The following is a 26,537-nucleotide window of genomic DNA, read 5'->3' as shown; positions in this document are numbered from 1 at the left end:
TAACTTTTTTTATTAACTAGATATATTCATTAATTTGAACTGTTGTACAAGTTAAAAAATAAGTTAACCACTGATTGAATAAGTATTATGTCTGTGAATTTTAATGCAACTTACCTTATAACGTTCTGGTCACGTAAGGCAAAGAAGATGTTAATCACTGTAAAACATAAAAACAATAAAATATTCTGCCTTTGGTACAGTTACTAGTCAAAGAGCTACTTACTAATCATAAGTGGAGTGGCAACTACACATGACACTGGCGCACAAATGCGAATTAAGGTTCTGTTACAGATGTCCCAGTGCAACAAAAGACAAGTTAAACAACCCAGTATAAAACACACATACACATAAAAATGTTTTGCTTTGTCCTGCAATTAATATGGGATCCCAATATAAAATTTTTTTGGACAAAAACAAAACAAGTTGGCAGGTAAAAAGTACATTATGGCCAGTGAGTTGTTTTTGTTGATTTATAGTGACTACTGAATTTGGAAACAAACTATCTCTTAAGGTGACCCTAATTCTGATGTCCACTCCATACCAATTACAGGCACCATCTCTGTAAACAGCAGAAGGACACCATTCACAGCAAGTGGTGAGAGTGAAATCCTAGACCTGGAAGGCGATATGTACTTGGGGGGTCTTCCCACTGATCGCACGAACCTAATTTTGCCGACTGAGCTCTGGACAGCAATGCTTAACTATGGCTACGTAGGCTGCATCCGTGATCTCTTCATTGATGGTCGAAGCAAAGACATCCGTCAGATTGCTGAAGCACAAAATGGTGCCGGGATTAAGCCCTCCTGCAACAAGCAACCTGGCAAACAGTGTGAGAGTTACCCCTGCAAGAACCGAGGTGCCTGCAAAGAAGGCTGGAATCGATTTATCTGTGACTGCACCGGCACTGGTTATTGGTCCCGCACTTGTGAGAGAGGTAAATATTTGTGATGAGTGTCTGAGCGCTTTCATCTCTTTTACAATGCATTATAAATACAAAACTAAAAGGGAACGTGAGTACAGTGTAAGGAATTACACAAAATACAAAAAATGTTCGCATGCTTCTTGTGCTGGGCATTTGAAAAATATCAACAGTTGTCTGTTCTTCTATTACACGCATCAGGATTTTTTTTTTTTTTTTTTTTTTTTATCAGTTACTGAACCCACACATAAAGATAAAGAAAAAAAATGGCATTTAACAGTTTGGGTCATATTTTTTTGTGGTGTGTTCTGATAATCTTAACACAGAACACCACACACATTAGGATTCTGTTCCACTGCTGATCTAGTTCTCTTCAAGTTCTCAGAAGCAGAGATCTCGCGTGATCACGTGATCTTGCAAAAACAAAAACTGTCAGACACGTTCAGTATTTAAGAGCCGTTTCAGACCCTATTATCAGGGTATATCTTAACACATCACAGATCCAAGGCAATTTTTTGGGGGGATAATCTTATAAAATGGCGGCACGGTGGACGACTGGTTAGAGCGTCTGCCTCACAGTTCTGAGGACCAGGGTTCCATCGCCGGCCCCGCCTGTGTGGAGTTTGCATGTTCTCCCCGTGCCTGCGTGGGTTTTCTCCAGGCACTCCGGTTTCTTCCCACATCCCAAAAACATGCATGGTAGGTTAATTGAAGACTCTAAATTGCTAAATGTTTGCACGAATGGTTGTTTGTTTATGTGTGTCCTGCGATAGGCTGGCAGCCAGTTCAGGGTGTACCCCGCCTACTGCCTGATGGTAGCTGGGATAGGCTCCAGCACTCCCGCGACCCTTGTGAGGATAAGCGGCTCAGAAAATGGATGGGTGGAATCTTATAAAACAAGATAGTCTGGCGTTTGACATGCTTGGTCAGGAAGGGGGGGAAAAAGAGACAAAAACAGCCAGATTGTCCTTATGTGTGCCTGAGTAAATACTCATTCTGAAGGACACGACACAATGTTTGTGCAGTGTTTACTACTGCCCTTATGTGGTTCACCTCTCTTGCTTAGTTAAAAGCAGCGTATGCAGTGTTCAAACTGCGAGCAAGATTTGAATGTAGCCTTGCTTCAGTCCACACCCCAACCCCACCGCCTCTCGTCTCTGCCCAAAGAAACGAGCTCCAGCTCACTATGGTACCGTGCATGGCAGCTACATTGCTAGCATGGCTTAAGAACTTGAACAAACACAAAATATTACCGATTTGATATTGTATTTTATGCAATGTACTATCACTTAAAAATATAAGAGAGGTGATCAACTTACCTGACAAGCTGTGAGAACGCTTGGTTTTTCCAAGCCCAGAAATGTGCTGCCATCCGTGTATAGCACACCACAGTTACACTGTATATGTTTACACTTGATTTGTGCTGAGAGCTCTCCAATTCATTCTTTTTAACTTTTGTTGCTAACTGGAGTTAAACAATTCGGCCAACAAACTATATTAGTCTCTATTGCAAGAGGCTACTGTGTGTCCCAGTGAGATTGTGTGTGCGGCGGTGCGCGCGGCCAAATGATTGACACACTATTTAGTCACACCTCCATTCGCTACAGTCTCGTATTGGCTATTCTTGTTGTGCCGTGACCAGTTGTAAAATAATAATTAAAATTAAATTAAAGGCAGAAATTGGGGCTAGAGATGAATGATTTTTCAAAAGATACATTTTAATAACATTCCATTGTCGGGTCATCGAGACAGTTTTAACATACATGACAAAATGTTTTGGAAAATCTACTTTTAAATGTCATTGTGATAATTTCATGATTGTTAAATCTTTTAAACACACTTACAAACCCAATTCCAATGAAGTTGGGACATTGTGTTAAACATAAAAAAAACAGATTAGAATGATTTGCAAATCATGTTCAATCTATATTTAATTGAATACGTTCAAACTGATAATTTTTTTTTTATAGCAAATAATCATTAACTTATAATTTTATGGCTGTAACACATTCCAAAAAAGCTGGGACAGGTGGCAAAAAAGACAAACACCTGTTTGGAAGCCCAAATTATGTAAAAATAAACAAATAAATACTTTAAATTGTTTAAATTCTGGGCCTTGAATCTATAATCTATGAAAGTTTAACTTTTTGAATGGAATTCTGGTAATAAATAAACTTTTCCATGATATTAAAATTTTTTGAAAAGGGTCTGTATACTCTAATTATCTTCGCTGTCAGGCAGAATCCCTCTATCTCTAATATGACAATTGTTCAGGAAAAACAAACAAACAAACAAAACCACCATCTTGCCTGAGTTTTCAAACACCGCTTCTTTAAGATGCTATTATACAGTACCTTATATTGCAATCATATACCGTTACACAACAACACAAATCAACACAACAGCCTCCCAAAATTGTGTTCAATCACTAATTTAATGTGCTGAAAAAATTGCTAATTCATAATGGTTATTGGTGTCATTGCCCATCAATGTCCGCCACAGTCACGCGACACATCATCTTTCCAGACTGTTTTTTTCAAGGTGAGTAATGCAGTAAATACAATGAGCTGACTTAAACCAGTGTATATAGGCGGAAATGAATCTGCCTGCACTCAACTGGTGCAGCTGGCTTCCTTCTGCAGTGAAGCATTACAGCGATCCATGTTAACAAAAAAAAAAAGCCTACTCAAATCAATCTAACCTCACTATTTTCACTTGTTATTGTCTAAAACAAACATACAGGCTTTCAATATAGGCAACAATCACACTGCAGAACATGTACTAGTTTAATAAGGAAATGCGGTCGTCGTCCCTCGCTGACGTCAGCGGGTTCAAACAGGTTTCGACTTAAACGTGGGCGTGCCAGAATCTGGTTGACAATCAAATATGTCATCATCAAATGAGGCTAAAATTACTACTGAGTCTATTTTGGGGGGATTTTTTTGTCATTGTTCAAAGCATTAGAGTGGTCCTTTAGCAACCAATCAATTTCCACATTTTTTGTCCGCATTGGTTCTCACACTGTACACCTTGTATAAAACCCAAAACAGCTAGGTATAATTGTATACAACTGACAGAATCAGTGATGACTGTTATAGAGGTAGTCATAAAGTACTGTGTAAGTAATTGAGCTAATTCTATAACAGGTTGTAGGGAGACAGTTCAGACTCCCCTGTCTTGTCTTTCTTCATCATACTCAGCTGCACCGTACTGCTGACCAATTTTCTTTCAAGGTATCCATGGAATTGATTTTAAAAAAAGGTCAGAGTTGAAAACTAATTAACTTCCCTCAGAGTCATGAATTGTTCCAGTTTTTTTTTGGATACCAAATAATAGCTGCACCATCATATCACATCTTAAATCTGGCTGTTTTTTTTTCTTTCTTTATCATGCGGCCTGTAATTAACTTCCCCGAGAATCTAATTTTTACTCGTTAAAAAGACAACAATACGTGGGTCCATTTGATATAGGTTGTGCACACCCTCCCTTTGCATGAAATTTTGTAATATGATTATTATTAAGTCTAAGAATGTTTTCTGCCATTGTAGTCACGGTGTATGACTGGTAAGCACATCTGCCTCACAGTTCTGAGGACTGGGGTTCAAAATTGTGTGGAGTTTTGCATGTTCTCCCCGTGCCTGATTGCCCTGATTGGCTGGCGACCAGTTCAGGGTTTACCCCGCCTGTCGCCCAGAAGTAGCTGGGATAGGCTCCAGCACGCCCTCGCCTAGTGAGGATCAGTGGAACGGAAGATGTATGTAGTTTGTCATGCATTTTGATGCATTACATTAGTCAATATTAAAAACATGTAATTATCAGAAATGTCATACCGCAGTACGATGCAGTGTAGTTTTACACCACTTCAAATTACAACAACAATAATAGCATAAGATTGAATTAATGCATATCTAATTGACAGTCTGTGTTTTACAAACTGAGCATTATTGGCTTTATAAATGTCTAATTGTTCATTTTCCTCTTGTACCAGAGCTGAGCTTGTGTGGGTGTCCCTATTATTTCTCCAACTTAGTGCAAATTCATTTCAAGTTTTGTGCATTATGTTATGTATGATACATTTACTTAAAGGAAATAATGTGAAGGGAAAACATAATAGTCTGAAGCAGGCATGAAAAGAAAACAATGGAAAAATTTTCTAGTGGAGCTTGTGATAAAAAAAAAAAAAAAAAAAAAAAAAAAAAAAAACGCTTAGCTTCTCTACATAGTGTCATTGGACAGCAACCGACCTCTATATAATGTCCAGTCCAAGTACTTCATTTTAAAACAACCAGCAGTAATACTATTTGGCCACCAGAGTGCACTGTGACTTCACGTGTGTCATCAGAGTAATACCTTGAGTTGTCCGAAAGCAACAGACAGCAACAATCGCTCTTCAGTAAGGAGCACCTTTTCCTGTGAAGGGCGTTATGTAAGTTAATTTAGCCTAACCAGGGCTGACTTTCAGCGACCTGCCCTGAAATGTTCTGTAGTAAAACACGCCGGTTTAGGGTTTTTACATAGTTTTAATATCATCAAACAAATGTAAATATAAAAGATAACCCAACTATACATGAAATGCAGTTTTGAAGTGATGCAGGTCATTAAGTGAGGGGAAAAAACTATTCAAAGCTAACTGGCTGGCCCTGTGTGGAAAAAGTCACGGCTCCCCTAAACAACTGAAATTAAGCATTCTCTATAGCTAGCAATGAGTCTTTCATATCTCTGTGGAGATATTTTGCCCCACTCTTCCTTGCAAAATTGTTTTAATTCAGCAACACTGGAGGGTTTTTGAACATGTCATACCACAGCATTTCAATTGCATTCAAGTCCGGACTTTGACTAGGCCACTCCAAAACCGTTATTTTATTCTTTAACCCATTCAGAAGTTGGCTTGCTGGTGTTTCGCATCGTTGTCCTGCTGCAGAACCCAAGTGCGCTTCAGCTTGAGGTCATGAACTGATGACCTCACATTCTCCTTCACAATTTTCAAGTTAAGAGCAAAATCCATGGTTCCATCAATCACAGCAAGCTGTCTATGTCCAGACCATCACACTGCCACCACGGTATTTGACTGTTTGTACGATGTTCTTTTTCTGAAATGCTGCGTTGTATTTATACAAATGTAAAGAGACACACACCTTCCAAAAACCTAAACTTTTGTCAGGGCTGAGCATGTGAGTTGGACCCAGATGCAGAGACAAGAGAATGGGCAGTTTGTGAAGGAATGTTTATTGTGTGATCGCATTGTCTGAAGCAGACAATTGCTGGTGGGCAAAGGGATTCAGGGGGCTGTGTCCGGGGTTAGTGGGGTTTGGCAGTTCAATTCTGAACAGTTTGGCAGTGAGAATGCGTCTGGGTTGTCAGTGAGCAGCAGGAGCCGAGCATAGTATTGTTGAGTCAAGAACACAAACCTTAACTGAGGCAAGGGAGGCCTGCACTTCTTTAGATGTTGCCCTGGATTCCTTTGTGAGCTCCTGGATGAGTCGTCGCTCTGCTCTTGATGTAATTTTTGTAAACCGGCCACTCCTGGGAAGGTTTACCACTGTTCCGTGCTTTCTCTATTTGTGGATAATGGCTCTCACCATGGTTAGCTGGAGTCCTAAAGCTTTAGCATTGTAATTCTTTCCAGACTGCTAGATGTGAATTATATTATTTCTCATCTGTTCTTTAATTTCTTTGGATCTTTTTTTCTTTTGGAGCTTTTTGAGATCTTTTGGCCAACTTCATTTTGTCAGACAGGTTCTATTTAAGTGATTTTTCGATTGAACAGGTGTGACGGTAATCAGGCTTGGTTGTGGTCAGTGAAAATTAACTCAGCTTTCCCAAAACTGTGATTAAACACAGGAAATTCATGATTTTACAGGGGGGGGGGGGGGGGGGGCAATTGCCTTTTCACACATAACTAGGTAGTTATTTATTTATTTTTTTGCGTGTTAGTTTTTTTTTTTTTTACAGTTTATTTCCTTGTAATTATAGAATCACTATTTAAAAACTGAATTTCATGTTTCCTTGGGTTATCTTTGACTAATATTTACATTTGTTTGATGATCTTAAAATACTAAAGTGGGGAAATTATGGAAACCAACAAGAATTTAAGAAGGGGGCAAATTATTTTTTACAGCACTGTGGACAAGCAACCAGTGACACTCATGACAATTTAGAATCTTCAATTAACGTAACATGCATGTTTTGGGAATGGAGGTGGAAGCATGAGTGCCTGGAGAAAACCCACATAAGCAAATTAAGCTAATAAGGATGAAAAACTTGGATTTGCATATATTTGTGATTTAGTAAAATGGTTGTTTTGAGTAAATTCTTGCAGGTGAATACAAGAATAACCTAATAGTGAATCAACCAACAAATGAGAAAAAGTGTCACGAGTGAATACTACTAACTTTGTCTCTACCTGAAAAATAACATTTTGAACACATCTGTCAACCTCTCTTTCAGAGGCTTCGATCCTTTCCTATGATGGGAGCATGTATATGAAAGTTGTGATGCCAACCGTCATGCACACTGAAGCAGAGGATGTCTCCCTACGTTTTCGCTCGCAGAGGGCTTATGGCATCCTTATGGCCACCACTTCCCGAGACTCAGCCGACACGCTCAGGCTCGAATTGGATGGAGGCCGCGTCAAACTCACGGTCAATCTAGGTATCGTAGGCACCCCTCTTCATCTGTGTCCACACCACCACTCTCTTCATGAGATGGTTTGCCATTGAGTGCTAATATCTCCTTGCACCGTTTCAACCGTTTTTGTACGGCTTCTCATCAGATACCATACTTGAATCCCTTTAAGGTTCATATTAGCTTCAATCAGAGCAGCATTATTCAATTTGCATGAGTGTCAATGCAGTTCATGCAAAATGAAAACTATCAAAGGTTTTCGTGAGTACAACTACAGTGGAACCTCAAGGGCCGACCACAATCCATTCCGAGCCACTGGTCGACCCATAATTTCTTCATATGTCAAACAAAAAGGTTCAGTAGTAATGATGCATGTGCAGCTCACACGTCTCATTTAAAAAAAAAATATTAACTGTGATATAAGCATAAGAATAAAATAGCAAAACATGAAAATAAAACATTTATCTTTAAGAACAAGTAATGACACATCTGCTGATACCGGAATCTTACTACTCTGAATTTGAGTCAGCTTACTTCCATGCAACTTGGTGCATATTCGGCTTTTTTTTTTTTTTTCTTACGTTCTTCTGACTAAACTGACGTCTCATGAGGCACACGAAGGTGCTGCGTGATATGTGGATGTCTCACATGACATCACGAGGCACATTATTTTCAGAAAATGTTGGGCAAATGTTATGTTCTCTAAATTTTGAGGTTCTACTGTACATTTAAAGATGTTTTAGGCTACACTATCACAACATTTCATTCCAGTTCAATGTCTGGAAAACACAAGCCACAGTAATACCCATAATCTTCTTTAAAGATCTTTTCAGGAAGTCACAGCACTAAGAGGACAAAAACACATTTCCAGATGATTGTGATGAGGCACCTGCTTTAGTCTAATTTCCAAATTCCTAGAAAAGAAATGTGCTGAGACTTTCTAAGAGGTGACTTCCATAAAGTTATGTCCACTAACCCACAGGATACCAAAACTTTTATTTGCATTCACATTATTCTGTTGTGTAGTAAATCTTCTCTTTCACCTTTCTGGAGTGATTTGTGTCATCTGCTGACTATGGTGTGTGGAAGTTTTGGTTTTATATGTAGCTGTCAACACCATTTTCCATTAAGCTTTCTCAAAAGATGGTATTCACCCCTTCAAAGGCCTTAAGCCTGCGGCCCGTCAGGCGAACAGCCCGACAACAGAGCCCAGCAAAACCTACAGCTGGCTGTGACCCCAAGCCTTTTCCTTTGGTCAAACAACTCAAATTGCAGGATCCACACAATGACTAATAAAAATCCTATGTTGTACCATCATGCAATCATAGCAGATGTTGAGTTCTCTGTCAAGACACATTTATACATATACAACTATTATTTTCCGATGCCCAGTAAAGTTTCATACAGACAAACACACATGCACACACCCATCACACACACACACAGTATATTTATGTACCGGTATATATAAGTATATTATAGAATGGCAGATATGATGGCCAGGGTCCTGTGCCTCTGCATGGTGCTGGTGCTGACTGGATCGTGGCTGTTTGCTCCCACTTTTCTGTTGCGGTTGACGGCACATGAAACTATCAGCCACATGGTGACCAACCCTTAATATCCTGACAGCTAAAAGAAGCTTCAATAGGAAAATTGCCATAACTCTCAATTTCAAATTCCTGTTAGTCTATTGACGCACAAATTTAATTCATTATTAAAGTCCAATCCATGTCCGATTTTGTGGGTTGGAAATCGAATGCAGCTGGTACTAAAAGTGGCCATTTTACTGTTAATATTGTCCCTCAATCAGTAACACTTAAACACTGTGGTTAGCAGTAGTAGTCAACAAAAAAATGTCTAGACACACACGCACACACACCTACACACACACACACACTCACACACACAGACATTGCATTGCTTTCTCTAAATTATGGCTTTGTCTAAGGAAAAAATAATGTCTTACATATAACTATGGGAGTAATAAAATGGCCGTCTTTCTCCATGTGTACGTCCCCGGAAGGGTGGAACTTTTGTTTTTGGATGTCTGCAGCTGTAACCTTGAAGGATGCAATTTCATCTGTCATTTATTCTTCCCCATCTAGACTGTATCAGGATAAACTGTAACTCCAGTAAGTTACCACTCAAGTTTCATTTTGCTTTCTATGTTGATGATTTGTTGGTCATGTTGATGCAATGTATGAAAACTGCTTTTTCTTTGTCTTTTGCACCCCCTTCCACTTTCTCTTAAAGGAGATATATTTAGCATTTTTTCACTATTAAAACAGTTTCCAGGTGTCTTAATAGCGTGTTTCTGATTTGCTTTTGTCAAGGATCAAAAACTACAGCATACTTTACTTTATACCCCCTATTAATTTGCCTCACTCAAATTACCCTGTTTTGAGGGGGTAGTCTTGTCTCATTTAAAGCCACTGCTCACCCAACCAACCAAACCCACCCCACCACCCTCACCCCTCTAGCTGAACCAATGCTAAGTACAGCATGACAACTCGGGGCAGAGTGAGAGGTTGGCTACTTGTTGATTGAGAACGGGTCTAAAAAAAGCAAGACCCTCACAAAGACAGGATTGTATTTTCATTCACATTCACAATGATTCGACAAACTGCCAAATTGTGTCATTTAGTATACAGTAATCCCTCGCTATATCGCAGTTCACTTATTGTGGATTCAGTGCATTGCAGATTTTTTTTTTTATAGGTCACTGTATTACAGTTATTCACCTGCACATCTCTGATACATTTAGCTTGATTGGCTGTATGATTTTAATGGAGCAGCAATAATTCACATACGGTAAATTGGGGTCTTATTCTGAGCAGAAAAGAAACATTATGGAGAACTTGAGGATACCAAGAATATGACCAGAAAGCCACTGTTCCAAACACAAGCCACAGTCAGTTTTATGAAATAAGTTCACAAATACCAACCTTACCAACAATGAATAGCTAATACACACGCTCATAACAATATCGACTGGAACAAACGCAAGTTTTAGTTAGATTTTTGACTACAGTGTTTTTGTTAAAAATGACAACCAAATGTCAATGTCACCACTATGAATTATGGATTCCCATAATGCTTTTTGCTGACCACAGTGCCAGGACTGTCAGTGTGAGGAAAGGTGCTAAAACTTAAGGCAGGGACTCGCCTGTTCACACCATGTCTGCATGAGCTGTTGTTCACATCATTCAAACAGAGCACACTTACCTTTAATAGGCATGTACTTGTGTAGAGTGCAGTATCACATACTGTCAATTAATTGGATATATGAACCTTATAAATGTATATAATAATATAACATAATCGGGAGCTACTTCCAAGATTTCATTTATTGCTGGGGGTTTCTGGAGAATAACCCCCGGCATAAACAAGTGTTTACTGTATATGTCTCATGTGGTGGAAACATCACGAAACACATATAGCCCCGAGCCCCACGCCCCATGACGTTACATTTCAGCAAAATTAAGAATGAACAGACACATTTTCGGAAATACAGTCGGTGACTTTACTTTGTTGTGTAATTTCACACTTGAGAATCCCAAGAACAAATTATTCATTTCCATAATATGTCCCTTTTAAAGCAGAATGTGGAAGATGAGTTGTGAAAGTTTTTTATTTTATTTTTTTATTATTTTTTTTAGAGCGTAGTATTTGATATAAATCTTTTCATAATTTTAAATTATGACTTCAGCCTTGGAATGAACTTCTGCATAGTAAAATATTTGTCTGCAATCTGTCAGGGAGGATTTTTTTTGCAGATTAAGAAGCACATATATGTACTGTAGTAAGTGCAAAACCATTAGAAAATGTGTTCTTATTTGTAGACTGAACAAGAGCACTTTTGGAAGCTAACCCAGATGAGCAACATTGATAATGTAGACATCCTCATATGTAATAAAGACAGAACTAAAATCTTAGGCCAGTGATTGTGGAAAAGTAGCTACCCTTTAGTTACACTACTGTATGTGAGAGCCATCACTGATCAAGTAAAGGTGCAGGTGTTTCCTAAAATATATTTTGTTTCTAGTGATTGAACCAAACCTTTGTTTCCCACACAACTAGACTGGAAGCTAGCTTTATAGGCATTTCCGGCCACTTTAGCCGGATTGGTGGGAAACCAAAGGATTGGTTTGGGGTTCAGGATGTCTTTAACTTTGTGATTGTTCTCAGGCAAAGGACCGGAGATGCTGTATGCTGGGCAAAAGCTCAATGATAATGAATGGCATACAGTACGTGTGGTGCGTCGCGGAAAAACCTACAAGCTAATCGTTGATGATGATGTAGCAGAAGGTATTTACCTGCATAAATGCGGGCTCATGTTGTTCTTACCTTGTTACGCCAAATGTTGCCACCATTAGTACCGATGCAATTCTGCTTTAAAGCGAACTTGCAGGCATGTAATTAGGAGTGGCAGCTTGCATCCCTCTAATTTTGTTAATTTTCTCCTTAAATCAGCCCTTTTGTGTTAGTGTCAGACAGTGTTCTCTTTTCTTTTTTTGTTTTTGTCTTTCTTTTCAACCCATCCCCTTGGCCCTCCCCATCTTCAGGCCAAATGGTGGGTGACCACACACGTCTGGAGTTCCACAACATTGAAACAGGCGTCATGACAGAGCGCAGATTTGTTTCAAGCATCCCATCCAGCTTCATTGGTCATCTGCAGAGCCTCAGGTATTAAAAGTTATCAGAAATTGTTCCTATTTGTATACAGTTTGTAAGTTAGTGGCACCTCTTCGGACTTCCAGAATGGTTGTGTAGCAAAACAAAGCCAACAAAGTGGCTGAAGTAGACTGTGAAGTTGATTCTTCGAAATTTTAAAATGTCAAATTACAGGGAAATAAGATGGAGCTACTGAATTTACAAAACAATGAGCTGTATTTTTGTGGAATGCCCCACTGCGGTTTAGCATAAAATCCTAAAAGTTTTGTGCAAGCGCAAGGCTCGCTGTCCGTGTTTACCAATTTGGAAGACTGGTATGAGCCAAGCTGACCATAACGGCACAGCGAGGGTGTATCCTTTGACATGTGCCCAGCCAATGCGACTGGCAGCAGAACGTCAGTCTAAATTTACACATTCTGGAATCATGTCTAAATCTGGCGTAGTTGCCCAAATGGGCTAACGCGATTTTGGTGAATTTGATCGGAGCATGGGGAGACAGATAAACTAGCTCCGCATACATGTATGGTGGATGTCAGATGTATTGCATTCATAAATATGTGAACGGCGGGCATTGAACCCTCTGAATCATTGTAGAAATCCATTCTTTACTGTATTATTAATATTATTTCTATTATTATTGTCATCATCCCACTGGCCGGCACAGCTATTGGGGGGCACACAAATGATCGGAGGCAGGGATAGATACATGAGGTCTGTGGACATACTTTATCTAATGTTGCCAGCGGTTATCATCCTTATTAAATACAGTATGAGCTGGATACTGTATTTAATAAGGATACCCGCTCATATCAGAATCAGAACATCAGAATCATATAGTCTGTTGTGACACCGCATAGAGACGTCTCCATGCGAGACTGTGAGTGAGCCACATTTAAAGGGAATGAGAATAGCCGCTTTGATTTGCGGTGAAGGAAGTCAGCTGTGTTCACTCCCACAATGGCGCAGACCGCCCCTTTTTTAAAATACGCCGGCTGTGCACATCTGGGAAATTAGGAAACACGGTCCAATCCGGCTCCCGCCCTGGATTTATGCTGGTAACGAAAATAGAGCCCGATATGTTCTAGGATAAAGGTCGATGTCAGATTTTGAAAAAAATAATCCAATAAGAAATTAACATTTTTATTAATTTAATCCAGGATCAAAATGTCATCAAAATTAAATTCTTCTTAATTGTACAGGCAATGTTAATGGCATGTTTGACTGTCACACAAATGTAAAAAGAATACACGCACTAACCATTGTGTAACAAAACCTAAAAACAAATTGCCTACTCACACTTAATTTTGATGACGCAACAGACAAGTTGCATTCAGGGACGTGAATAGGAGGAATTACTGAAAATAAATAAACTTCAAGAATCGTGCGTAGTAGTCATTAAATTCTAAAATGGAGGTATTACCCCTGTACAGTGTTACCAGATCGGAAAACTGAAGTATCGCAACAGAACCTTAAAATTATTGTATTTTCAGGAATTTGGAAGCCCTCCCCTGTGTTCCATGGGTCCCTATTTCAAACAACAGTCCAGTAGTCAATTGTGTAAAAATATATATACTGTATATCCATGCTATGGTCGATAATATGATGTAACTCTATTTAAAAGCTGATTCGACAATTCTTTAAAGTCATTGCATCATGGTAGTAGGATTCATTTGATGTAAAAAAGGATTTAAAAAATAAATAAATAAACACTTTTGGACAACATGCAGTCTTCTAAAAAACATTATTATATTTTTCAGAAACATTAATTTTAAGAGATAATTTAGAGTTTTCCTTTTAATTTAGACATGCAGATTCACTGCATGCTTTAAATAACTGCTGTAATTACTTAACTTTTAAATGAATAAAGCGCAGATTTTTTAATGACATCCTTTAAGTCAAAATATACCTTAAATATTTGTCACTTTGTTAATCATCCATCCATTCATCCATTTTCAGTAAACCTTACTAGGGTTTTGTCAATAATTCATGTTAAAAAGGTTCTCAACCAAATATCTTATACAGAACTCATTTCTGGATTTAGCACACAGAGTTTCTGATTGTGCCATATTTTTATGTTCTATTCCTTATCCCAGTGCTCCATTTGAGTACGGCTGCTGACTACTGTAAAGCTGAGTCACTTCACCTAAAGACAACTCAACACAGCTTACTTTTTTTCACTTTGTTATTACGTGTATCATTGATGTCGACTTACCTGGTTCTATGATCATCACATTTCTCTTCTTTTCCATCACTTCACATAATTTTTCCATAAAAACATATATTTAAAAAATGCATATATTTTACTAAGTTTCGTTCCTTTCCTTTTTCAGATTCAATGGCATGCTCTACATTGACCTGTGCAAAAATGGTGACATTGATTTTTGCGAGCTTAATGCCCGCTTTGGGATACGTTCCATTATTGCTGACCCAGTCACCTTTAAATCCAAGAGTAGCTATCTAAGCCTGGCCACCCTACAGGCTTACACGTCCATGCACCTCTTCTTCCAGTTCAAGACCACCTCCCCCGATGGCTTCATACTATTCAACTCAGGAGATGGGAGTGATTTTATTGCTGTAGAGCTGGTGAAAGGGTAGGTCTGAAAATGTTAATTTCCTTCACCGGACACATCTCACAAGATCCAAAACGAGACAAACATCAAAACAATCTACTTTTTTAATATCATATTTCTCAGTTTAGATTGACACTGTTCTAGGGGTTTAAAAAGGAACATCTAATTGATAATTGTGGTTGTCGTTCTCCACATTATTCTGACATTTGGAACCAAAAACAACTATCCATATGATGCACAGCAGTTCCACACCAGTGGTATTTATTACAGGCACCTGCAAAGTAGGGGCACTTCTAGGAATGCATACTCAAGGGAGCAGGCAGAAATGTTTAGGGGACATCATGTTACAGCATATATAGAGCGGCTGAAATAAGTACTTAAACAATTCACCATTTTTCTCACTAAATATACTTGCTATTGACCTGAAAATTTCACCAGCTGTTGGGAACAACACAAATAATCCATACTTTCAAATAAATAAAGTAGAACAAATAAAATCAGAAATTAAGTTGTGTGTAAAGCTATGAAATGACACAGGGAAAGAGTATTGAACACATGAAGGGAGGTGCAAAAAGGTATGGAAAGCCAAGACAACACCCAAAATCTATCAATAATCAAATCGCAATCCAGCCCCTTGTCAGTGCAAATTAATATCAGATGGTTCAGTCCTAATTGATGGCTAACAAAAAGGTCTCATTGTCTCATTGTGAGTTAAGACACATCTCATGATGGGTAAGAGCAGAAAGCTGTCGCAACCATCGCAAACTAACCACTGAGCACGGTTGGGGCCATAATACATAAGTTGTAAGCCAATCATACCACCATAAATTTGCCTTGATCAGGTGCTCCTCATAAGATTTCTGACAGAGGAGTGCAAAGAATAATTAGAAGAGTTGTCTAAGACCCAATGACCACCTGTGGAGAGCTTCAAAAAAGACCTGGAATTTGTACTGTTGTCACAAGGAAAACAGTGAGTAATGTACTCCTCTGTCATGGCCTGCATGCACGCACACCACGCAAGAGTACATTACTAAAAACAATTTTAAAAAGCATGTCAAAGCTCATTTAAAGTTTGCTGAACAACATTTGGACAAGCCTGTTAAATACTGGGAGAATATAGTCTGGTTGGATGAGAGCAAGATTTAACTGTTTGGATGCCATTATGCACACCATGTTTGGAGGAGAAATGGCACTGCACATCACCCTAAAAACACCATACCAATAGTGAAGTTCAGAAGTGGGAACATGATGGTGTGGGGCTGCTTTTCAGAAAATGGTACTGGTAAACTTCACATTATTGAAAGAAGGATGAATGGGCAAATGTACCGAGACATTCTTGACAAAAATCTGCTGCCATCCAGAGGATGGTGAAAATGAAACGAGGGTGGACATTTCAGGAGGATAATGATCCAAAACATACTGCCAAGGAAACTCTCAACTGGTTTCAAAGAACAAAAATAAAGCTGCTAGAATGGCCCAGCCAATCACCTGACTTGAATCCAATCGAAAGTCTATGGATAGAACTGAGACTCAAGGAAGAAAAAGAAGACCACGGGACCTTCAAGATTTGAAGACTGCTTGTGTGTAGGAATGGGCCAAAATCACACCAGAACAATGCATGCAACTAGTTTCTCCATACAGGAGGCATCTTGAAGCTGTCATTGCAAACAAAGGCTTTTGTACAAAGTATTAAATAAATACCAGTTGGCGTCTTCAATACTTTTTTCCCTTCGTCATTTCACATTATTACACAAAACCTAATTTCTGAGCTTATTTACTCTACTCTCTTTGTATATATGGATTACTTTGGTTGTTTCCAACATCTGGTGAAATTTTCATGTCAATAGCACTTTTGTAAATATATTTAATGAGAAAAATGGTGATGTGTTAAATACTTGTTTCTGACGCTGTGTATATATATATATATATATATATATATATATATATATATATATGTATATATATATATATATATATATATATGTATATCTTTTTTAAATTTATTTATTATCATTATTTATTCGGCCGCTAACTTAGCGATTGCTACATGGCGTCTTTCACTGCTAAACGTTGTGTAAAACAGTTGAATAATATCCAGGTACTGCCTATTGTTAATAGGGCACTTACATACATACATGTGTACTTGTGTGTCACTACTCACATGTGATTAAAAAGCACAAAACCGAGCAAATTTATAATCCTGCACACACACCACACATCTTCCACCAACTGCATCGCAAGCGTTGCTCCTCCAACCACCATGCGGTTACCAACCATGAACAAATCACTCGAAAAACCCCATATAGGGCACTCATGAAAATACTCGCAAATTCAAAATTTGTGTTACTTTCTCTTCCTTACATCAATGTTTTCCTTCAATACAATTCCTCTCTCTTTATGCATGTACTGTATATGTTTATTTATGTGGTTGTAGGTGGAAATGGGCAAGCACACATAACTTAGTTTCAATAAGTACAGTTTACAAAACAAATCTTCGTATAGTGACAATAAAAGGAATTCTATTCTATTCTATCAAAACTATGTTAAGCCTGTAACATTCAAGCAGCAAACTTAGCACTTCCCGAATGTCGCTCTTATTTTGAAACTCAAAACTGCAACACCTCCGGCAACAGGTTCACTAATGACCGTCACGCGCAAATTGCGTAAATTAGACAACATACAAATGCATACAAAATTAATAAATGTTAATCAATCAAATAAATCAAATTTCATTTCGAAATTATTTTCCATACAGTGAAATGCAACTCCAGGTGCTTTACAGGTGCTGCCCCTCATCCACAATTGGCAACTTGTTACAATATTAAAGGACAATAAGGACATGTAAATACATTAATTATTTAATGTTAAAGTAAAAGTTCAAACAACAGTGACAGCCTCATTTGTTGTGGAGAAAAATGAAAAATAAATAAATCTTACAAATTTGTGTATGATGTTTCTCTCTTACTACTTACACTTATTCACAATAACATATTTTCTCTTGTTATTTTTCCTCAAAATCTTAAATATAATTAAAATGCAGATGCCAATGCACTTAAAGTACCTCAGTGCTAGAGACAAATGTAAGGAATGAAATTTCTCGATTAACTGTCAGACTACTGGATTCTAAAATAAAATGAGACAAAAAATGTTTCTTGGTCAATAAGCCAATGATAATATGATAATAGCCAATACTCTCTCCTCTGGTGAGGGCAAATTTATTGATGCGAGCCTGGAGAACTTTGGAAACATGTCATAACGGCCAAAACTGTCCGTAACAGAGGAGAAGATGACAAAATAGAAAATGGGAGAAGGAAAGGTCAAGTTGTCGCCTCTTTTGGTTTGTGCCATTAGGTGTCGCAACAGCAAGTTCCTCGCATGATTTGTTTGGCAGTAACGATACAGTAATGAAATGCAGAAAATGTTTTGATTTAAAATTTTGTGGCATGTTCGCTTATAAATTAGAAGCAATTTTAAAACTATTGCTATTTGCCTTTTTTTCTAAGCTTATGTAAATCGTCATATAGAATCTCGCCTCGGGGGCCGCATTGGCTCGGTCTGGCCCTAAATCATGTTATGGTGATTGTGAATCCCAAGAGGCAGGACCCCGGCCACAGCCCATCACAGCTCCGACTTCAGAGGTCTCCCAAGCACCCCCTCCCCTGGGGCGCACTCGACAGTCATCGCTCATGGCGCATAGACTTTTGACGTTATTTTTTTCCAGATACAAATCTCTAGCGTCTTTCCTTTTTCACACTTAGCACTTGAGTATAAAGAAATTGTACTGCATCCACATTGACTTTTGTTTTTAGAGACCATAAACAAGCCATTGTTTTAATGACTGTAATGTTAAAATGTGCAAACTAGAATGTTAATCGGCTACAATAAATCTCACAAAATGTAATGAATGCCAGTAGTGTTGGTTTAAAATGTTATTTAATAAATTATCTGTCCTGGATGTTGAGCATATTTAAATTCAGATAAGTGAGAGTTAGTAAAAAAGCTTTTTTTTTCTTTAGGATTTTTCTGATAGGTTATTCATCATCCACATATCAAACAAAACCTCACAGGATGACATTCTTACTCAAATGAAAATCTTCTTGCCTGCAGATATATCCATTATGTTTTTGACTTGGGAAATGGACCTAATCTGATCAAGGGGAAAAGTGAAAGGGCCCTTAATGACAACCAATGGCACAATGTGGCGATCACCCGAGACAACAGCAACACCCATACGTTGAAAGTAGACGCTACAGCGACAAGTCAGAGCATAAATGGGGCCAAGAACTTGGACCTGAAAGGTATGCAAAGAGACTGTTATTTGCAATGATTTTAATTGAACATTCATGAATCCGCCAGATATTTTGAGTCACAAAATAGTGATAAAATAGTAGGGCTGCCACTATCGAATATTTTTTAAATCAAAATTTCTCTCAATTATTCCATTGATTAATCGCTTAATCGGATAAAAAAAATTATTTTTGCATTAACATTTTTTGCAAAATCATTTTGTAAATTCTAATTCAGTTACCATTTTGGTCCGTAAAATGTCAGAAAATAGGGAAGTGTTGGTTGTTTTCCAAAGTAAAAGCAGATGTTTGCAAATGTCTTTTTTTGATTGAACACAAAGTTAATTAGTCTGCGGCGGAAACAGTGGGATGACTGGTTAGCACATCTGCCTCGCAGTTCTGAAGACCCGGGTTCAAATCCGGCCTCCCTGAGTAGAGTTTGTATGTTCTCCCCGTGCCTGCGTGGGTTTTCTCCGGGTACTATGGTTTCCTCCCACAACCCAAAAACATGCAGGGTAGGTTGATAGAAGACTCTAAATTGCCCGTAGGTGTGAATGTGCGTGCGAATGGATGTTTGTTTATATGTGCCCTGCGATTGGCTGGCGACCAATTCAGTGTGTACCCTGCCTCTCACCCAGACTCAGCTGGGATAGGCTCCAGCAACCCCGTCTGTCTGTCACCATGCCTCACTGGCCTAAATAGATGAATAAATATACATTATCTCTTAATAAATAAATAATTGTTTGAGCAATTCAGTACAATTTGATAATTTACCACGGCACACCCGAAGAGCGCTCACGGCACACAAATGTGCCCGGGCACACTGGTTGGGAATCACTGCTCTAAATGATTAATCAATTATCAAAATAGTTGATTAATATAACAATCAATTAGTTGTCGATTAGTCAATTAGTTGTTGCAGTTATTAGTTAGTATTATAGTGTATTCCAATCATGATCTTGGATTGAAACTATCTTCTCTTAGATGTTTTCATTTCATCTCTTCAGGTGACCTTTTCATTGCTGGACTGGGTCCTGGCATGTATGGTAGTCTGCCTAAACTAGTAGCTTCCAGAGAGGGTTTCCAAGGCTGCTTGGCTTCTGTGGACCTAAACGGGCGTCTGCCAGACCTCATCAGTGACGCTTTGTTTCGTAGTGGGCAGATTGAGCGTGGATGTGAAGGTACAAGGTCCCTCAGGTCTGAGCCTGACTTAGACTACTACAACATAAACTTCAACTCCAGCTCCGGCAGCTCATTCTACCTGCTCAATGCAAACAGTAGCACCGCAGCCTTGAATCCATATGGACAATCTTCCATCTTGTTAGCTATAGTTGTTGCCTCACTTCGACTCTGTTAAGGTAAAAAAAAAAAAAAAAAGAAAAACGTCCTATAGGCCACATTGGCTGCTGTCTGACAGTGGAATCTTAATCACCAATACCCTTCTACCATCACACAAAAGATGACTCGGTGCTCTATTTAGGTAAATATTGTGAACTCTATTACTATAGCAGAGGATACTTAATGGTTTCTGATCCACGTAGCAACACAAGATTCTTCATGTATTGATCTGACACACAGGGGTGTTTCCTTCCATTAAACTATTTGTTGACCGAGGGATCCTGCTTGGGAGCTAGAGGCCCCCGAAGTGCTCAGGGCTCTGGGACAGTTGTTCCCTCCCCCCCGAGTTTGACGCCCCTGCTGACACATGCATTGGCATTTGGTTGGAAGGTTGTAACTACAACTAACTAACAAACTAACTTTAGAGAGTACTAATGCTTATCGATTAGATTAAGGGTACGATTTTTAATGGGGAGACTTATTTATTTATTTATTTATTTATTACAATTGCACTGCAAAGTCACATTTTCCAACCATTTTATACACAAATAAGCAAAGACACTTCATTCATTCCTTTTCTCCCATTTATCCTGTTGAGGTTTACAGGTGAGCTGCGGCCTATCACAGCTGACCATTTTGGACTGTTCACTAGTCACTTTCACAGCACATACTCTATCAGACAAACAACAATTCACACACACCTATGGGCGATTTAGTGTTCAATTAACCCAATTAACCTATGCAATTCCTCTATTGAAAAGCACTACAAATCATCAGTCAGTCAAATCTCTCCGTTTCGCTAATATTTCTACTTTGACATTGTGGAAAAGGCAATATTTGTAGGTTATTATGATTATATTATTAAGAGACAAGTGGTAAGTAAGTGAAAGAAGTAGTTTATTGAAGCATCAAAAGCACACAGAAAAACACAGAAAACATACAAGGTATATGCGATTAATTACCTTATTTCTACCCTACTTAGATGGTGTCAAAAGTACCTTTTCTACTTTAAATGATATACAAATTATCAAGCCTAATTTCTGATGAGTCCTTTACTGCATCATATGTTCAATAATTTGGTGAATTTGACTTACAAATTCACATGCAAAATGCTGGTAAAAGCTCCCCAATAAATGCAGTTGTAGAATGTATTGCTTCTGGTGTAGGGTTTAGTATGAAAAGGGAAATACACGGTACAGTTTTAGTGGGTCACAACACATGCCAACGTTTTAAATTTGTTTCAACTCCCTGTTGTACTTTTCACCATAGCTATTTGTTTTATTATAGCTGCATCAAAATGGGCTTTTGAAACATTTTGCATGAACAAGAAAATGTCATTGTGGCAAGATGTTTCCATCCTGTGCGAGTTATGCTATCTTTTACAGATGTTTTTTTGTCATCCTCTTAAGCTTCTGGGTCATCTTCCATATGTTGTTCTTGTTTGCATGGAAATCATATCCTGTAGAGTAGTTTTATTTTTTTGCCTGCCACATCATTCAGCTGGGCATTGAGTTTATTGTATTTTTCTTTTTGTTATAGTGGCTCACAGACTCCCATGTTAGAGAAATGAATGTCTGTTTACAGCAAGTGACAATGTGTACTTGTCTGTACTCACTGTGGCAATCTCAAATAGGTTGATAATGATGTTTTTCACTGTACAACAATAAAGTAATGGATGATTGATTTACTTTAGAAAATAAAATCTCATCAATCACAGTTTTTTGGTGTTGTTTAATGTCCATGGCAATCTACTGACTCATTTTTGTGTGCTTGTATGTATACATTTTTTCTCAGCCAATGCATCATGATTTGTCATTTAAATTGCATTGTCATCTCCTGCCTCGACTTCATTGCAAGCTTCTGACACATGAAATTTCTGTTTTTTATTTTCAGCCTCCATGCCATTATAAAAGCTCATTAATGATATTTAGTCATAATGTTGTTACTAATTTGAGTCACGACATGGGAATACTGTACAATTGAACTTAACTGTATCGGGTGAGATCAGCAAGCAGGGACTATTTTGACTCAAAGAAATACACTCCCCTCCAAATGTATTGGAACGCATTTGTTATAAACTGAAAGCATTTGGGTTTGACATAAAACAATGACACGAGAAACGAGATCAAAAGATCAGCTGTTATTTTCAGATATGGATATCTGTGTTTCTGATACACAGCTTGGAAGAACGCATTATTTTATTGATAATATTTAGTTGTGAATCATTTGCTTGCAATGACATCCACAAAACGTTTTGCATTGTTAATTTGTGATTGTTTCGCACCACAGCCTCTTTCAGTTGTTGTTTGTTTTGAGAAAGGGGGGAGTGTGTGTGTGTCTGTGGAGGGGGGGGGGGGGGGGGGGGGAATGTTTGACATGGCCAGGTTAACATATCCCACTTCTTTCACCTGATGAACTCTTTTGTTGTTTTGTGGGCCATTATTTTGTGGCATGATTAAGGATCCTGCAATTCGTTTGGTTTTATCTTTCTTTAAATTAGCTTACAATAGTAGCTTACAATAGTTTAAGTTGGTATTATACAGTACCTTATATTGCTATCATATACGGTTACACACTCATGTCAACACAACAGCCTCCCAAAATTGTGTTCAATCACTAATTTATTATGCTAAAAAAAACACTAATTCATAATGGTGATGGGGGTCATTGCCCATCAAAGTCCGCCACAGTCACACAACACGTCATCTTTCCAAGCTCTTTTTTAAAGGTGAGCAATGCAGTCAATACAACAATGAGCTGACTTAAACCAGTGTATATAGGCGGACATGAATCTGCCCGCACTTAACTGCTGCAGCTGGGTTCCTTCTGCAATGAAGCATTACAGCAATCCATGTTAACAAAAAAATAAGCCTTCTCAAATGTATCTAAGCTCATTATTTTCACTTGTTATTGTCTAAAACAAACATACAGGCTTTCAATATAGGCAAAAATCCCACTGCAGAACATGTACATCCCTGGTTTCTTCCCACATCCCAAAGACATGCATGGTAGGTTAATTGACAGCACGCCCGCGACCCTAGTGAGGAGAAGCGGCTCAGAAAATGGATGGATGGATGGGTGGATGGATGATTAAAGCTGACTATGGCATATTAAATTTGACTTGAACTAGCTAACTAAACACATAAACACACACATAAAGACAATCTTCCTGATTTTGTGCCGATTTTGCCCCTTCCCAACCAAGCATGTTAAACGCCAGACAATCTTAAGTCTTATAAGATTATCCTATAAGATTGTTCTTAAACCTGATGTGTGTTAAGGGTGGATTCATGCCGATTTTAGGGTCCGAAATAGGTTGGCCCGACAATCTTAAATAATGAACGTGTTCAATATTTACGACCGAAAATCTTCATGTGTGTGCGGAGAGCCGACTTCTCCCGAGTTATGACGCCGTGAAATATGACGTGGGAAGGAATATGGCCAATCAAGAACCACACTGACTCAACAAAAAGAAACGACTGTGAATAAAAATAAGCATGTCTTACCCAATGTCGTTTTTTTAATAAAACTGGGTTCCCTTGACGGCAAGAAGTATGTTCCAAAGCAAGTTTTTTAGTACAACGCCATTTCACAAGGCTCTGACAACCTTCTGGAACATTGGAGAAACATTGGCGCAAAGCCGGAAGTGTTGTTATTTTTCTGAAGATTTAGAGTTCAGCGGTGGAACAGAATCTTTATTTGTGTGGTGTTCTGTGTTGAGATTATCAAAGCACACCACAGACAACACGACAAAAAATGTTAAATGCCAGATTTATCTTTAAGTGTGGGGTCTAACACAGATAAAAGATTTGAAAAGTCCTTATGTGTGTACCAGGCCTAACTCAAATGAAGACTACACAAATGTTAAACGCGACAAGTCATTATCACGTACTCAGCTCTGATAAGGTCGTGTGTAAGGTTGTCCTCCTTTGATCGGAAAATGTTATTCTTTAATAATATTATTTCAATTATTTTCTTCCGGCGTCTGCAATATAAAACAAAAACTCCTTCGCCCTATTTGAGTTACGTACTTTTACTGAAAATTTTAGGCCTTTTTCTGTCTTTCACCCTGGACTAACCATGATTTGAATCATGTTAAGATTAACCTTGCTTTCTCACACACTTTAAAGGTAGAGTCCAATTTGTAAATACAACATTAGCTAGCATTTATTTTTCAGCAAAAACCTCCAAACTCCATCCCTTTAATTAACAAACTCAATGTTCGTTTTTTAATACACATTTAACAGTCCCTGTAATTTAGTATCACCGAGTACAGATACAGTAATCCAGTAATCCGGTATATCACGGTTCTTGCATAGCAGTCCTGCTATATTGCAGATTTTTATTACAGTTGTTAGTCTTGTTATTCTGTTTGTACAATATTTTTGTGTTATCCATTGCATAAGAATTTTTTTAGAGTGATGTATTTTCCTAAAACTTTCACGATAAACGATAATATCGTTGACCACTGATATAATGACATGAGAGCATAATGAAGAATTGGACACATTTTACAAATTGTGCCCTGGTAATCAAACATATGAACAACTGTGTAATGTTCTCTCATTTCCTAAATAAAAGTAGGGTTGCATTTCACAATAAGAGGATGTAATTAAAAAAAGAAACGTCTTCAAATAATATGAGGGCCGATTAGGGACATTATTCAGGATTAGCTCTCCAACTTACTATTCAAATGCTCTAACACATACAAACTACAAAAGGCTTTCATAAACACTACTCAAACACACTCATGAACACTTGTCAAATGCTTTTATAAACACTAGTCAAACACTCTCATTCTTACTACTGAAAGTCTTGCACTCATAAACACTAGTCAAACGCGCTCACCCAAGCATGTCAGTGGCACTGACTCACGCATGTCAATCACATACATGCGCACATGCTTTCATGTCACTGACACTCACGCACGCATGCCAATCACGTTCATGCGCATGTCACTGTCGCTCACGCAAACGTCACTGGCGCTCACACATTCATCTCACTGACACTGATGCACGCATGTCAATGGCAGTCACGGACACGTCAATAACATTCACGCGCACGTCAATCATGCGCATGTCGATTACGCTCACATGCAAATGGTGTCGATTGTAATTTAGTTAGGTAGCTCAATTCAAAAAGTGACACTCATATTATAGATGCACTGCACACACAGAGTGAAATATTTCATATTTAAAATATATGATAATGATAATTATTAAATGCTACGGTATTCTATTAAAAGTTTAATACAACTGTAATGTTATAAATAGATTTACTTTACTGGATTAAAAACATTAAGTCACTATAACATTATGCAGAGAACATTTAATTTACTTTCGGTACCACCGATTTGGAGTAATTCAGAATCGATATCTCTTTTAATTAGGTCTGAGCGATATCAGGAAAAAAATAGAATTACACTTTTTCTGGGAGATATTGCAATTTTGATTTATTTCTTCAAATCAAGCTTCAGTACGGTATTCAGTACTGCTTCTCCTATCTATCTATCTATCTATCTATCTATCTATCTATCTACAAATAAATCTCCCAAGGAAAAAAATTTTTTTTCAGTGGCATGTATGAAAGCATATGAGATTTATGTGTGAAAGGATTTGAGTTTTTTTTAATGCATTTCAGTATGGTTTGTGAATGGATGTGACATACCGTATGTTTATGCGAGCTTGTTTGACCTGAATGCGTGCATGGCATTTGAGGTGTATGTATGAGAACGTAATTTACGTGTGTAAGCGGCTCTTTATACTCTTTGAAAAGTTTTTTGTTTTTAGGTCAAAATAAAATATGGCATTGACCAACAGCCATAATTTACAATAGTAACCCTAACTCAAGCAGCAGTGTGATGTAGCATTATACTGTATAGTATATACATATATATTTATAATGTATACATGTTGTATACTTGTTGATTATTGTGTTACAATAGCGCTTTTCCTCATTGATTTAATTTGGTTGCTTTTAATTTGGAAGTGCTGTCGGATATGACACCTTGGTCAGCTAATCAGAAGCCGTGTCGTGTATGACGCAGGGCTAGGGTCGTCTACCCAGTAGTGATGGGCACGGCAGTTCTTTTGAGTGTACTGAATCATTTGATGTGCCCTGCGGCTG

General features: G+C 38.1%; 1 protein-coding gene across 9 annotated transcripts in view; it reads left to right on the top strand.

The window, feature by feature from the left end:
- The window catches only part of nrxn3a (neurexin 3a), a 213,450-nt gene that overhangs the window by 132,933 nt on the left and 53,980 nt on the right, over nt 1-26,537 (top strand). For 8 of the 9 annotated variants that reach the window (XR_009791623.1, XM_061796051.1, XM_061796050.1 and 5 more), the window contains 8 exons: nt 551-934; nt 7,367-7,570; nt 9,649-9,675; nt 11,732-11,851; nt 12,109-12,229; nt 14,548-14,808; nt 18,895-19,085; nt 20,081-20,254. Coding sequence is in view for 8 of the 9 variants with exons in the window: in XM_061796051.1 (XP_061652035.1) it covers nt 551-934; nt 7,367-7,570; nt 9,649-9,675; nt 11,732-11,851; nt 12,109-12,229; nt 14,548-14,808; nt 18,895-19,085; nt 20,081-20,254 (1,482 nt within the window). In the remaining variant the exon portion in view is untranslated. The remainder of the gene's footprint in view (nt 1-550; nt 935-7,366; nt 7,571-9,648; nt 9,676-11,731; nt 11,852-12,108; nt 12,230-14,547; nt 14,809-18,894; nt 19,086-20,080; nt 20,255-26,537) is intronic. The other variant, XM_061796045.1, reaches the window with a different exon arrangement.

Source organism: Phyllopteryx taeniolatus, chromosome 13 (assembly GCF_024500385.1).
Source record: "Phyllopteryx taeniolatus isolate TA_2022b chromosome 13, UOR_Ptae_1.2, whole genome shotgun sequence".
In the NCBI taxonomy this organism is placed as follows: domain Eukaryota; kingdom Metazoa; phylum Chordata; class Actinopteri; order Syngnathiformes; family Syngnathidae; genus Phyllopteryx; species Phyllopteryx taeniolatus.
This window is presented reverse-complemented; position numbering and strand designations above follow the sequence as displayed.